Source organism: Cebus imitator, unplaced genomic scaffold, assembly GCF_001604975.1.
Source record: "Cebus imitator isolate Cc_AM_T3 unplaced genomic scaffold, Cebus_imitator-1.0 Scaffold118, whole genome shotgun sequence".
NCBI lineage: Eukaryota > Metazoa > Chordata > Mammalia > Primates > Cebidae > Cebus > Cebus imitator.
The window spans coordinates 1354667-1369883 of NW_016107433.1; the positions used below are offsets into that span (position 1 = coordinate 1354667).

A 15217-nucleotide genomic window follows, 5' to 3' on the forward strand; every position below is an offset into this window, starting at 1 on the left:
AAAAAAAAAAAAAAAAAAAGAAAAAAAGCCAGAAAGTAAAAATAAAAATAAAATAAATAAATTAGCTGAGTGTGGTGGTGCACGCTTACAGTCCCAGCTACTTTAGAGGCTGAAGCAGGAGGATCACTTGAGCCCAGGAGTTAAAAGCTGCAGTGAGCTATGCTTGTGCCACTGTACTCCAGCCTGGATGACAAAGTGAGACTCTGTCTCAAAAAATAATAATAATAATAATAATTAAAAATAAAGAAAAGAGGCCGGGTGCAGTGGCTCACGCCTATAATCCCAGCCCTTTGGGAGGGCAAGGCGGGTGGGTTACAAGGTCAGGAGTTTGAGACTAATATGGTGAAACCCCATCTCTACTAAAAAAAATACAAAAAATTAGCTGGGTGTGGTGGCAGGCGCCTGTAGTCCCAGCTGCTTGGGAGGCTGAGGCAGGAGAATTGCTTGAACCTGGGAGGTGGAGGTTGCAGTGAGCCGAGATTGCACCACTACACTCCAGCCTGGGCGACAGAACAAGACTCCATCTCAACAACAACAGCAAAATAATAAAATAAAATAAAATAACAGTTGAGCTACTCAGAGGGAATATGGAATAGGGTCCACCCTCCTGCCACCAGATCCACGACTGTTTTCGTCCAGTGCTGAGCTTAACCACCTGAGTCACCTCGGGCTCCTGCCAACAGTCCTTCCTTGAACAACTGGTGGCTGAAATGCAGGGTCCTCCCAACCACCGGCATTGGGAGACTGTGCCACCAGACCCTACTGCAGAGAAGGAAACTCATGTCTGGTTCTGTGTCCAAAACATTTATTTTCAGGAAATGTTTGTGCCTGCACAACAGGGAAACTTTGTGGGGTGTCTGTGGCTTGCTACAGTGACATCTGGCAGGACTAACTGGGTCATCAGAGCCACAGAATAAGGACTGGGAAGGTGGCCACAACTGTGAGGACTGGGGCCATGTGTGGGGAGGACTCTGAGAGTGACCACTTGAGTGGTAACTTGGGTGTCCAGTGTGTAGGAATGTCAGTGAGTTTCTGGTCTGAAGTCAGATGCTGTCTCTGACGCAGACGTGAGAGGTCGGAGTGGCAGGAACTGCTCAGCTGCTCATTTGGGAACATATCCTCCAAGGGGCTTCGCCCTTTGTTTTCTTCCCGTACCTAGAGGTGGCAGTTGGTGCTCAGCTTCCACAGCTCTCCTCAACACACCTGCTCAGACCCGTGGGCTACTCTCTTGCCCAGCCTCGCATACCTGTTCCACTTGTCTGAAGACCCGCAGCAGGTTTCCTCGAAGGACACCCTGAAGCTCTTCCTCACTCCAGCCACGACTCAGCAACTCCTCTATCAGGATAGGGTATGTGGACACGTCCTCCAGCCCCTCAGGGAATCTGTGTGGCCACCAGCCAGTGTGGGTTTCAGACCTGATTCCCTGATCCTGACTCAGAACCACAGCCCAGGGTCCATGAAACCCCAGCCCTGATCAGGTATGGAAAGTGAAGGTGATCCTCCCCTGCTCTTCATCCTTCAGAAGGAGGCCTCAAAACCTCCTTGAATATTTATCAAAACTCATCGAATCATACTATTAAGATCTATGCCTTTCACTGAAGGCAAATGATCTCCCCCACCCCACCAACCAGAGTTAAAAAGAAGAAAATGGCCAGGTGTGGTGGCTCACACCTGTAATCCTAGCACTTTGGGAGGCTGAGGTGGGTGGATCACTTGAGGTCAGGAGTTCAAGACCAGCCTGGCCAACATGGTGAAACAAACCCCATCTTAAAAAAAAAAAAAAAAATCAATAAACTGAGCATGGAGGTAGGTGCCTGTGGTCTGAGCTACAGGGAAGGCTGAGGCAAGAGAATCACTTGAGCCCTGGTGGTTGAGGCTGCAGTGAGCCATGTTCACACTATTACACTCCAGCCTCAGTGACAGAGACTGTGTCTCAATAACAAACAAAACAAAACAAAAAATAAAGTAAAAAGGGAAAGATGGTTNAAAAAAAAAAACATTAGCAGGGTGTCGTGGTACACAACTGTAATCCCAACTACTTGGGAAGCTGAGGCAGGAGATTCTCTTGAACCCAGGAAGCAGAGGTTGCAGTGAGCTGAGATTGCACCACTGCACTCCAGGCTGGGCAACAGAGTGAGACTCTGTCTCAAAAAAGAAGAAGAAGAAAAGGTCCAATGAGATGGCTCAGGCCTGTAATCTCAGCACTTTAGGAGACCAAGGCAGGAGGATCACTTGAGTCCAGGAGTTCAAGACCAGCCTGGGCAACATAGTGAGACCCCATCTCTACAAAAAATAAAATTAGCCGGGCATGGTGTCACTTGCCTATAGCCCCAGCTACTTGGGAGGCTGAGATGGCAGGATTGCTTGAGCCTGGAAAGTCAAGGGTGCAGTGAGCCAAGATTGCACCACTGCATCCCAGCCCAGCCAACAGAGCGAGACCCTGAGAAGAAGAAGAAAAGGAGAAGAACAAGAAGGAGAAGGAGAAGAAGAAAGAAGGAGGAGGAAGAGATGGAGGAGGAGGAGGAGGAGAAGGAGGAGGAAGAGCTTCTTCAGAAAACAGTGCGTGCAAACACAGCCACTGTGCACAGGGTGGAGAAGATGGTCAGCGCACACCAAACCATGCTGACAGTCTGCTTCAGAGGGAGTGGGTCTCCTGGGACTGAGGGTACATGCAGTGCTGGGCAGATGAGCTCCGTTTGGTGGTTTCGCCAAATATAATGTCCTAGAGTGGGGTCACTGGGATGAAGACAAATAGGAGAGCCCAGGGAACTGATCCTGGGAGTGGGGAGACGCCAGGTGGTCAAGGCCTAAAAGACATGGTGGCTATGGTGACCGTGAAGTCACCACTGCTATGCAGCTAGCTTCAGAAAAGCCACAGGGAAGCACTCACTTGCCAGCCCCATCATAATCTCCGCCAATCCCGATGAACTTGGATCCGATGACTGCCTTGATGTGGTCGAAGTGATCTGGAGAGAGGGCAGGTGGAGAGTTGGCTGCGTAGGGCTTCCAGAACAGGTGTGCTACTGTGGCTGGACTATGCTAAGTCTCCTTCTTGCAGCCTGTAGGCCAGGCAGGCTAATTCCTTCATTGCCTGGGACCTAGCTTGGCAACCTGAGAACCCTGAGATTTGACCTGAATGGATTCTGGCCTGGATTTCAGGTTTGGGGTGGATCCCCAGAGCCACCTGTCTGGACCATTTCCCACCTAGGATTCAACCTGCCTCTAGTCTCCTTGAGAACCTGGTAGGGGCTCCTTTCTATGGGAGATGACAGAGGGAAAAGAGTATAACTGACAAAGACCCCAGAGACCTAAGAGGCCTTCCAGTCTCTTAGCCAGAAGCTGGGGCAGGGTGCTCTGGTGACTCCCTGCAGAGGTGCAGATACTTAGCACTCAGGTTCTATGTCTGGCTCTTCCCTTACGCCCATCAGGACTGCAGCTTTGGGCAGGGTGCGGTGGCTCACGCCTGTAATCCTAGCACTTTGGGAGGCTGAGGTGGGTGGATCACCTGAGGTCAGGAGTTCAAGACCAGCCTCAGCCTGGCCATCATGGTGAAACCCCATCTTAAAAAAAAAAAAAAAAAAAGACTGCAGCTTTGACTCTGTGGCTGCAGCTCCATGTGACCAAGGTGCTGTGTCCTGTCCATCATTGCATTTTTTCAGTGAAACCACTGGGACAGTCATGAGGCCCTCCCAAGTCTTCAGGTGCAAATCAGAACTGCTCAGAGAGCCCGGGAGCGGGGCTTACCTGCCACCGTGGACACATTGGCTGATGGGTTGCACTGTATCACTCCCATGGACAAGGACACCATCACAATGCCACCGTTCTTCTTCTGTAGGGGCAGGCAAGTGGACACTCAGCCTGGCCCCTAAGCAAACTGCATACCTGCCCTGCCACCCTCTGGATCCCTGGAGGTGGTGTTGAGCCCTGGCTTCAGGAGTCAGAGGAATCTTCACCTCTCTGGGTTTGTGTGAATGGAGGAGTCTAGGCCCTGGTCTAGTACAGGTGTCTTGGCACTTGCTTTGAGGAGTAGAGGAATATACGTATTAACCATGTGGAACCCCCCACTCCTGGATGTGGACTGTGGGGTTGTGGGGCAAAAGGTTTCAGCTTGAAGTTTGAGGAGGTAGAGGGAGCAGGGCCTCAGGTTCAAGGGCTCATTTTTTTTTTTGTTTTCATTTTTGTTTTTGTTGGCAGGGTCTCACTCTGTCGCTGAGGCTGGAGAGCTATGGTGCAATCTTGGCTCATTGCAACCTCTCTGCTTCCTGGGTTCCAGCAATTCTCCTGTCTCAGCCTCCTGAGTAGCTGGGATTACAGGCGCCCACCACCATGCCAGGCTAATTTTTGCATTTTTAGTCGAGACAGGGTTTCCCCATGTTGGCCAGGCTGGTCTCCAACTCCTGACCTTAAGTGATCCGCCTACCTCGGCCTCCCAAGGTGCTGGAATTATAGGCGTGAGCCACTGTACCCTGCCAAAGGGCTCCTGGCTTGAACCTCTTGCTTTAGGTTTCTGGGCTGGGCAGTTTTCTCACCAGAAGCTGCAGGATGTCATCAGGAACATTCCGAGCACTGTTGCACACACCCTGGGCAGCCGAGTGGGAAAAGATCACAGGTGCCTGTGACACTTCCAGGGCCCGCCGTGCCACAGTGTCTGAGACATGGGACAAGTCTACCATCATGCCCAGGCGGTTCATTTCTGCCACCACTTTCTGTGGGGACACATTGGGAGAAGGGTATCAGGGGTGCACATGTGCATATTTATCTGTAAGAAACAGCTGGGGTGTGCACATTTGTGTGGGGTGGGGTGTGAACCAGGGTCCTCACCTCACCAAAGGCAGTCAGCCCGCTGACGTTGTTGTAGAAGGAGTGGACACCCTTAGCTGAGCTCTCTGCCCTGCAGGGTGGCCAGAAAGCATCCTGACTGGTAGCTGTTCCTTGGCTACAAGAGCATAGAAGCCCTACACACCCTCTATCCCTGCGACCCCTGGGAACAAAAGCAGGGATCCAACATGGGCTGTGCAAATGGGCCATGCCTGGTAGCAGGAGGGCCCTGTGGGGGGCTAGTCTTTTTTTTTAGATGGAGTCCCGCTTTGTCACCCAGGCTGGAGTGCAGTGATGTGATCTCGGCTCACTGCAACTTGTACCTCCTGGGTTTAAGAGATTCTGGTGCCTCAGCTTCCCAAGTATCTGGGATAACAGGCACATACCACTACGCCTGGCTAATTTTATATATTTCATCAAGATGGGGTTTCACCATCTTGGCCAGGCTGGTCTCGAACTCCTGGCCTTAGGTGATCTGTCTGCCTCAGCCTCCCAAAGTGTTGGGATTACAGGCGTGAACCACCACATCTGGCCAGGAGTTCAGTCTTATTCTGAAAACTCCAGAATCCCAGCTCCCCTCCCCACTCCAGAGTCACTACCAGATCCCAGCAGTAAAGCTTGCTCTGGGTCCACAGTGACCTCAGGCAGATCCCTGCCCCTGCCTCAGTGGTCCCACACCATCTGCACTAGGCTCACCAGGGTGTGTTGCAGGTGTGGGTGAGCGTCAGGTAGCGCACTCCCAGCATGTAGAAGGTACGTAAGATGGAGAGGCTATTGTCCAGTGAGTGGCCGCCCTCCACACCGATGAGGCAGGCCAATTTCTGGGTGTTGTTCAGAGCTGGGGACAAATAGGTCAGGTGATTACTTTTAGGGGCTGGAGTAGTTCAATCAAGTTCCTAATAATTCCCATCAATGCACCTACCTTCAGCTGAGGTCACAAGCTCCAGCTCAGAATATGAGGCACACATGCGGTGAATGAGGTCAATCTGCTCCAGGGTGAGGCGCAGGGCATCCCGGTCCTGCGTCTGGCATGGCACGTAGGCCGACCAGAACTGGGGAGAAGGCCAGGGTTTGGCTTGGGAAGGGGCTGCTTTGGAGTACCCTGGACTGTTCACAGCCTCCACAGCTGACACAGCACCCAGTGGGCCAGAAGGCCACAAGTAATGTACTGCTTCTTCCACGGGGTCTTCCTGTCCGCCAAGCTGGCTTGCTGTGGCCCCTGCACCCCCCAGCATCCATATCATGACACTTTTTGGTTCACTATGGTAACTGAGTTCTCATGTGACTAACTTGTGATCTCTCGGGTCCTCACTCTCCCCAACATCCCCCAGCAGCCATGCTGTGGCACCTCATGTGTCCCTGTAGTACCTGGGCACCCACGAGGCCATCTCTGAGCCTGTCCAGGCTGGTCTGGCCGTAGCTGAAATTGCGCAGGTTAATATCCTGGAGGCCTTTCTGGTAAACCTGCCTCAGGATCAGGGGCAGGTCGTTGTGGCTGGAGGGATGTCGAGGCAGGGTCAGGCGGAGGACAGACAGAGGAGCCTCTTAGGCCTCCAGTTCAAGCAGGACACATCTGGGGATCCCCCACTCCACAGTGTCACAGGGCTATATTGAGACCCCCTGAGGTCTGGGATAGGGGTGCCCACCAGAGAGGGGGTGACAGAGGGGAAAGGGTACCCATGCATGACAGAAGAGAGAGCATCCAGGGGTGTGGTGTGAGGGAGACTCCTCCACAGCCGTGCATACTCTGGGATCCTCCCCTGCCCAGGAGTGCACTCAGCCCCCATCGCCCCCATGCAGCAATTACGCACCCGTCCACCAGCGGGAAGTTCCGCATCAGGGCCCGTGCCTGCTCTCCCAGGCCCTGGGTGCTGGGACTACCCAGTGCAGTCCAGGGAGCGTAGCTGCCTAGTGTGATGTGAGCTCTGGGGGTGCCCAGCGTAGTGAGGGCTCTGTGGGTGCCCGGCGCGTTGTGGGCGCAGGTTACAATCTGGAGCAGCAGCAGCAGGAACAGGACCAGCGGACTCAGCAGAGGCCACCGACCAAAGGTGCAGAGACCCTCGAGGCCGGCGGGCTGCATGTTGCACAGGGCCGGGCAGGGGTGACGGTCAGAGAGCCTGAGAGGGATGGGCGAGGGGCAGAGCGCGACGATGAAGTCCCGACCCTCGATTCAGGTTACCAATTGGCGTGACCTCACCAGGAGGCTGTAGAAGTCTCTGGGCCCCGCGACGGATGTGCGGAGAGCGGCTGCGTCGCGCAACGCAGCCACCAGAGGGCGCCCGACCCTCTCGCTGTTATCCCTAAGGGCGCTCCCGCCGGCTGGGCGGACCCCTGTCCTGGGCGCCCACTCGCGGCCTGTCTCAGGTCCCTCCACCTCTCCCACTGTCCCCAGGGGGCCGACGCAGGTGGCTTCTGTGCTACCCCTAGACTTCCTCTCTAAGACAGAGGGCCTGGGGTGCTTCTCTCAAACAGTGGCCCTCCACTCTGCCCTGGGAGATCTGCGGACCACATCATGTCCCCAGCTGCCTGCAACCTGTCCCCCGCCACGGAGGACCACATGTGTTCCTGTGACCATAGTGCTCTGGGCTCTGGATTTCCTAGTGCTGGGCTGTGGGTAGGTGTTGGGGAGAAGATAAGCTCTGGAAATGAGGGGTTAACTCTGTGGACTGGATTTAGGTAGGCGCCTCCTGGCCCTGGCCTTCTCACTCCTGCAACTTAGGCCCTCAAGCCTATACCCTGGGGAGTCTCCCAACAACTGCGACCTGTCAGGAGCACTCCGCTGCCCCCTTCTGCCCCCGTCCCCCTTCTCCCCCACCCCCTGCCCCCTGCTCCTCCCCCCACCACTGCCCCCCCATCAGCCTCAGTAAAGAGCTCCTTCCTAAGAAGCTGCCACATTTCTTCAGGACCCCAGTGGAGAGACATTTGGGATGAGAGCAGAGCAAGCATCTGGCCACTGCCAGGGAACACTCACTCAACAAAGCAGGAACCCACACAACGAACTGCATGGAAGGAAATGAAGTAATTTCTAGCACAGCGGAGCTCCGAACTAGAGCTTCCTCCCAAAGCTTCTGGCTGACCTGCTGACCATACCTCCTACCTCCGTGTGGAAGCCACGGCTTCATCCAGGTCAGTAGTAAGGGGCCTGACGAAAGGCCTGGAACCTGGGTTCTGCATGCACACTCCCCTTATCTCGTGGCTCCTGTGGCTTGAGCTCTCACAGAAGCCTCCAGGGCTGAGTTCCCTTCCTTGACGACAGGCCCCACCCTATTGCCAGCCTGGGGCCCTCACCCTAGCTGCCTCCTCCAGGAAGGACCCCCAACCACACAGGCACACAAGCACAGATGCACAGGGGATGTGTCTGCTCACAGGAGCCCTACCACCTGAGAGCTTCAGGGACTGTGACCAAACCCCTTTGTCCTCAGAGATCTTTGCCTCCTCCTGCCTGAACCTTGGCACCCCCTGGAGCTGCTCCATCTTTGGAGCCTCCCCCAGGTGGCAGGGCTGATCAGTGCATGGGTAGGCCTGATGACTAGAGATGCAAGAAGGCCTCCTAAAAAGACACTGATCCGGCTGGGCAATGGTGGCTTACGCCTGTAATCCCAGCACTTTGGGAGGCCAAGGCGGGTGGATCACCTGAGGTCAGGAGTTTGAGACCAGCCTGGCCAACATGGTGAAGCCCGTCTCTACTAAAAATACAAAAATTAGCCAGGCATGGTGGTGCATGCCTGCAGTCCCAGCTACTCAGGAGCCTGAGGCAGGAGAATTGCTTGAACCCGGGAGGTGGAGATTACAGTGAGCCAAGATTATGCCATTGTACTCCAGCCTGGGCGACAGAGTGAGACTCTGTTTCAAAAAAAAGAAAGAGAGAGAGAAAGAGAGAGTGAGAGAGAGAAAAAAGAAAAGAAAGAAAGAAGTGAACCCAGTCTTGATATATTTTAGGGACTGCGCACTTGATGTTGTCCAGTGTCTGCTATCCAGGAGGAAGGCAAATAGATGGCCAAGTGCTCATGGTGGGTTAACTCCCATGTGTACTGCTGCCAAAGGGGGCCTTTTGTTTGTTCGTTTGCTTGTTTGTTTTGAGACAGAGTCTTACTTTGTTGCCCAGGCTAGAGTGTAGTGGCACAATCTCGGCTCACTGCAATCTCCACCTCCTGGGTTCAAGTGATTCTTCTGCCTTAACCTCCCGAGTAGCTGGGATATACACCAACATGCCCGGATAAATTTTGTATGTTTAGTAGAGATGGGGTTTTGCCATGTTGCCCAGGCTGGTCTTGAACTGCTGGCCTCAAGCAATCCGCTCACCTCCACCTCCCTAAATGCTGGGATTACTGGGGTGAGCTATCACACCTGGCCTCTTTATTTTAAGACGGGGTTTCACCATTTGGTCAGGCTGGTCTTGAACTCCCGACCTCAGGTGATCTGCCCATCTTGGCCTCCAAAGTATTTGGATTACAGGTGTGAGCCACCACGACTGGCCTTTTTTTTTTTTTTTTTTTTTAAATTCAAGACAATATCTTGCTTTGTTGCCCAGGCTGGTCTCAAACTTCTGGCTTCAAGTGATCCTCTCACCTTGGCCTCCCAAAGTGCTGGGAGTATAGGTGTGAGCCACTATAGGGTTCTATAGGGAGGCCCACTGCAGAGGGTAAGTCCTCTTGGGCTCTGCTTCAGAGAACAGTAGGGTGTGGTTTTGGGTAACCCAACTCAGACTGGCTTCCTTCCTTCCCCCCACACCCAGTTGATTAGTGACAGGGAGGAGAAGCTCTTGCATTTGCTGGTCTCCAGGTCAAAGATGTGGGTTTGGGGGATAAACAGTTTATTCCACTCCTGAGAGCCCCAGGAAGTAAGGGGCATAAAGAATGAGAGACTGAATCTGAACATTATACATTATATGTATCTAAACATTACTATGGGCGGGGTACAGTGGCTCAGGCCTGTAATCCCAGCACTTTGGGAGGCCAAGGTGGGCAGATCACCTGAGGTCAAGAGTGTGAGACCAGCCTGGTCAACATGGTGAAACCATGTCTCTACTAAAAATACAAAAATTAGCCAGGCTTGCTGGCTCGTGCCTGTAATCGCAGCTACCTGGGAGGCTGAGGTGGGAGAATCATTTAAACCCCAGAGGTGGAAATGGCAGTGAGCTGAGATTGGGCCACTGCACTCCAGCCTGGACGACAGAGTAAGACCCCATTTCCCTCCCCCCACCTCCAAAAAAAACACAAAAAGCAACAAAATGTCACTATGTACTTCATGAATATGGGCAAATTATTATTATTAATATGTTTTTGAGATAGGGTCTTGCTCTGTCACCAGGCTGGAGTGAAGTAGTGCAGACTCCTCTCACTGCAGCCTTAACCTCTTAGGTTCTATCAGTCCTCCCACCTCATCCTCCCGAGTCTGGGACCACAGGTACTTGTCACCATGCTTGGCTAATTTTTTTTTTTTTTTTTTTTTTTTAATAAAGACGGGGTTTCACCATGTTGGTTTGGCTGGTCTTGAACTCCTGACCTCAGGTGATCCGCCCGCCTTGGCCTCCAAAGTGCTTGGATTACAGGCATGAGCCACCACACTAGGCCTCGGTTAACTTTAAATTTTTTTTTTTTTTTTTTTGAGACAGAGTCTCACTATATTGCCCAGGCTGGTCAATTATTATTTGTCAATTTAAAAAGATTTAAAAATAGGGAAGAGGTAGGTAGGAATAAATAAATAGCAGCTGACAGAAGAGTAGGTGGGGAGAATTTTTTTTTTTTTTTGAAATGGAGTCAGCCGGGCGTGGTGGCTCACGCCTGTAATCCAAGCACTTTGGAGGCCAAGGCGGGTGGATCACCTGAGGTCAGGAGTTCAAGATCAGCCTGACCAACATGGTGAAACCCCGTCTTTTATATTAAAAAAAAAAAAAAATTAACGGAGTCTCACTCTGTTGCTCAGACTAGAGTGCAGTGGTGTGATCTTGGCTGACTGCAACCTTTCTCTACCAGGTTTAAGTAGTTCTCTGCCTCAGCCTCCTGACTAGCTGGAATTACAGGCACATGCTACCACGCCTTGCTAAGTTTTTGTATTTTTTAGTAGAGATGGGGTTTCACCATCTTGGCCAATCTGGTCTTGAACTCCTGACCTCATGATCCACCCACCTCAGCCTCCCAAAATGCTGGGATTACAGGCATGAGCCACCACACCTGGCCAGGTGGGAATAATTTAACTTTTTGAATTTTATTTAAGCTTCTCTCCAGAGGTCGAATGGCTGACCTCTCGAGATTGAGGTACCTGCTAGCTCAGCAGAAGCAGGCTGTGTTGAGACAAAAAAGGTGAGCACTGTCTCTGTAGGAAATAAGCCAGACAACATAATTTTCCATAATATGCAGCTTTAGTCCTCAAACTTGGCCTTGAGGGGACCATACAAAGCGAATCACAGAAACACAAACACACCCAGACCTTTAGTTGCAGTGAGCACTGTGATGACACCATAGCACTCCAGCCTGGGTGACAGAGCAAGACCCTGTTTGTAAAAAAAAAAAAATATATATATATATATATATATATATATATATATATATATATATATTTATATATTTATATATGTGTATATATAAATATATAAATATATATATATATATATATATATATATATATATATATATTTTTTTTTTTTTTTTTCCTGAGACAGAGTTTTACTCTTGTTGCCCAGGCTGGAGTGCAATGGCGCAATCTCAGCTCACTGCAACCTCCGCCTCCCAGGTTCAAGTGGTTCTCCTGCCTCAGCCTCCTGAGTAGCTGGGATTACAGGCCCGTGCCACCATGCCCAGCTAATTTTTGGTTTTGTTTTTGTTTTTGTTTTTTGAGACAGAGTTTTGCTCTGTCGCCTAGGCTGGAATGCAGTGGCATGATCTCTACTCACTGCAACCTCCCCCTCCTAGGTTCAAGCAATTCTCCTTCCTCAGCCTCCCAAGTAGCTGCGACTACAGGCACATGCCACCACACCCAGCTATTTTTTTTATTTTTATTTTTTTTTTTAGTCGACATGGGGTTTCACCTTGTTGCCTAGGCTGGTCTTGAACTCCTGAGCTCAGGCAATCCACCCACCTCAGCCTCCCAAAGTACTGGGATTACAGGCGTGAGCCACTGTGCCCAGCCTAATTTTTGTATTTTTAATAGAGATGGGATTTCACCCTCTTGGCCAGGCTGGTCTCAAACTCCTGGCCTCAGGTGATCTGCCCGCCTCAACCTCCCAAAGTGCTGGGATTACAGGCGTAAGCCACTGTTCCCAGCCAAAATTTTTAAAATGAAAAAACAGATATGGCTTCTCTGTAGGGAATGGGCTGGAGGCCAGGAGATCAGGAGGGGATAAGGAATGAAGGGGCCTGTACTGGGGAAGAAGCAGTGGGAACAGGAAGGAGATATACCTGGAGACGTTTGGAGACTGAACCTGCAGGATTTGGAGATGCTTTCAAGCAGGATTGGTGGCAGACAATAAGGAGGTATAAGCGGTGACACAGGGGTGGCTCTAGAGTCAGGCCCTGAGCTTCCCTGCCTCTGCCTCTCTCCACTCTGCCCACTGCCAGCATCTGGCTAACTTAGATCGTGGCCTCTGACCCCAAATAATCCCTGTGATCAGGTCTGTGTCACTGATATTGGTGGCTCCCAAGACTTCACTAGTGTGTGCTGTTGTACCTGCAAAGGGAAGGGCACAGAGATGGCTTTGGATGAGGTTACGGGAAGGAGAGGCCACCTCATTGGCTGGAACTTCTTTACCTCTGGGATATGAATGTTCATGTGAGCCATAATGCCTGGCCTGTTCTTCTTTTAACAAAATCTGGTAGGGCACAGTGGCTCCTGCCTATAATCCCAGCAATTTCGGAGGCCGAGGCAAGAGGATCTCTTGAGGCTGGAGTTTGAGAGCAGTCTAGGCAACATAAGTAAGAACTCTTTCAACAAAAAAGAAAAGAAAAAAAATAACTAGTATATCCCTGTGGTCCCAGGTACTTAGGAGGCTGAGGAGGGAGGTTTGCCTGAGCCCAGGAGTTTAAGGTTGCAATGAGCTATGATTGCACCACTGCACCCTAGCCTGGGCAACAGAGTGATACCCCATCACTAACAAAACAAAAAACAAAATCCAATGCATCCTCCTGCCTAAAGTTCTTCTGTGGCTTCTCATTGCTCTTAGGATCTACCAAATTTCCTTCTTTGTTTTTTTTGTTTTTCTTGAGATGGAGTCTCTCTATTGCCCAGGCTGTAGTGTATTAGTGCAATCTCGGCTCATTGTAACCTCCACCTCCCGGGTTCAAGTGATTCTCCTGCCTCACCTTCCTGAGAAGCTGGGATGACAGGCACCCACCACCACCCTGGTTAATTTTTTGTATTTTTAGTAGAGATGGGGTTTCACCGTGTTAGCCAGGATGGTCTCGATCTCCTGACCTTGTGATCCGCCCACCTCAGCCTCCCAAAGTGCTGGAATTACAGGTGTGAGCCCAAATTTCCTTCTTTGACTTTCAACTCCTGGAGAGTCTGCTCCCACCAGCCTCTCCAGTCTCAGCAAATAGCACAAACCTTCCTGTCTTCCAAAGTCTGCCCACATCAGGGATGCTATGTCCACCACAGGGTCTTGGCACAACCTCAGCTTCCAACTGGTAGGGCAGTTGAGGCAAGGCCAGGATAGGGAATCTTGCTACCAAGAAGGAGTAGGTAGGTGAGCAGCTTTTCCCACTACTTCCTCTTCTATGCAGTGTTTGCATAAATCAAGATCTGCAGAGAAGGCAGCAGTAGAAATAGTTTGCTCCAAGCACCAAGCTTATTCTGGTGTGCAGCTCACCTGCCCCTACTCATCTGCAGTGTATTTCAAGACTAGGCAGGGAAGGAAAAAGTCAGGCTGAGTTATAGCTGCACAGGCTGCCTTCCATGCTCAGAGTGTGGGGGTGGGGTGCAGTGGGGCTTACTCAGTATCCAGCAGCGCCCAGATGATGATCCTCTGCATTCAAGTCCCCCTGGTGCTGGAGACTCATGCTTCCCCTGGATGTCACCTTGGATCTGCTCCAATGATGTCTGATACAGACAATTCCCAAGAAACAATGGTCTTCCAAGCCAGAAAACAGCCTGGCCACTGTATACAAACATCCTCCAATCACCAAGCTGAAGCCACCCTTCCTGAAATGCAAATAGCTAACATAACATTTTTCTTCCTCAAAAGGCAGTCAATGTTTATCTTTCTAGGAGAAGTACAATAACCCAAATGCATCTGCATCTCCTGAATATATCTCGAACATTCTCCCCAACCCCTAACCCTCCAGCCTCTCTGTCCAACATTCCTGAGGTTCCTGAGGTGCTTTTCTTTTCTTTTTTTTTTGAGGTGGAGTTTTGCTTTTGTTGCCCAGGCTGGAGTACAATGGCATGATCTTGGATCACTACCTCTGCCTTCCAGGTTCTAGCGATTCTCCTGCCTCAGCCTCCCTAGTAACCGGGGCTACAGGCATGAGCCACCACACCTGGCTAATTTTTTTATTTTTAGTAGAGACGGGATTTCACCACATTGGCCTTGAACTCCTGACCTCAGGTGATCTACCCAGCCTCCCAAAGTGCTGGGATTATAGTGGTGAGCCACCACGCCCAGCCCTGGGTTGCTTTTTGATGAAGACGATTGATGACTTGGGTCCCATGTGTACCACTGAGTTCCTCTTGCAGCTGGGCTCATGCGGTACAGAGGATCTGGGACACAAGGTCCCTAGAGCAAAGTCACACATGCTTGTCTGATGGACTTGAAGTGTCTGACTCTGACTAGGCTGCTCATGGAAACCAGATGTTCTAGTAACTCTGGTGTGAAGCCCAAAGGCTTTGGAGCCTTTGTCCTGAGATTGGCTTGCCTGCCAATCTCAGGCAACTAACTCAGGTCCTTGAGTTAGTGCCATCAGCTGAGGATGGGGAGGAGGCTGGAGGGCCCTGGGGTGCAGGAGCTGGACCCAGCAAGGCCTTTAAAAGTGTCTCAGGGGACAGGAGGTGGTGACTCATGCCTGTAATCCTAGTACTTTGGGAGGCCAAGGTATGAGGATTGCATGAGGCCAGGCATTCAAGACCAGCCTGGGAAACATGGTAAGACCCCTTCTCTACAAAAAATAATAATAATAGAAAAGTATCTGGGCATGGTGGCACATGCCTGTAGTCCCAGCTACTCAGGAGGCTGAGGTGAGAGAATTGCTTGAGCCCAGGAATTAGAGGCTACAGTGAGCTATGGTCGCTCTACTGCATTCCAGCCTCTGGGACAGAGTGAGACTCTGTCTTAAAAATAAAATACCTTTTCTGAAACATTTTTCATAAGATTAAAAAAAAAAAAAAAAAGAGAAAGAAGAAAAAGAAGAGGCTGGGTGTGGTGGCTCATGCCTATAATCCCAGCACTTTGGGAGACCAAGGCAGATGC

General features: G+C 51.1%; 1 protein-coding gene across 5 annotated transcripts; it reads right to left on the minus strand.

Moving 5' to 3' along the window:
• Positions 1 to 783: 783 nt before the first annotated feature.
• Positions 784 to 14220, minus strand: DPEP2 (dipeptidase 2). Of its 5 annotated transcripts, none has more exons than XM_037742312.1 (11): positions 13746 to 14220; positions 6630 to 6935; positions 6187 to 6313; positions 5741 to 5870; positions 5515 to 5656; positions 4822 to 4891; positions 4530 to 4706; positions 3745 to 3829; positions 2891 to 2966; positions 1247 to 1382; positions 784 to 1155 (listed from the first exon to the last, which is right to left on the minus strand). In XM_037742312.1, exons 1-11 carry the CDS (start codon positions 13781 to 13783, stop codon positions 901 to 903), a joined length of 1542 nt encoding a protein of 513 aa, XP_037598240.1. In that variant the 5' UTR covers positions 13784 to 14220; the 3' UTR covers positions 784 to 900. The 5 variants fall into 5 exon arrangements, with proteins under 5 accessions (XP_037598240.1, XP_037598239.1, XP_037598241.1 ...); XM_037742311.1 differs by lacking the exon at positions 13746 to 14220 and adding an exon at positions 7916 to 8457; XM_037742313.1 differs by lacking the exon at positions 13746 to 14220 and adding an exon at positions 7909 to 8457.
• Between the last annotated feature and the right edge of the window lie 997 nt (positions 14221 to 15217).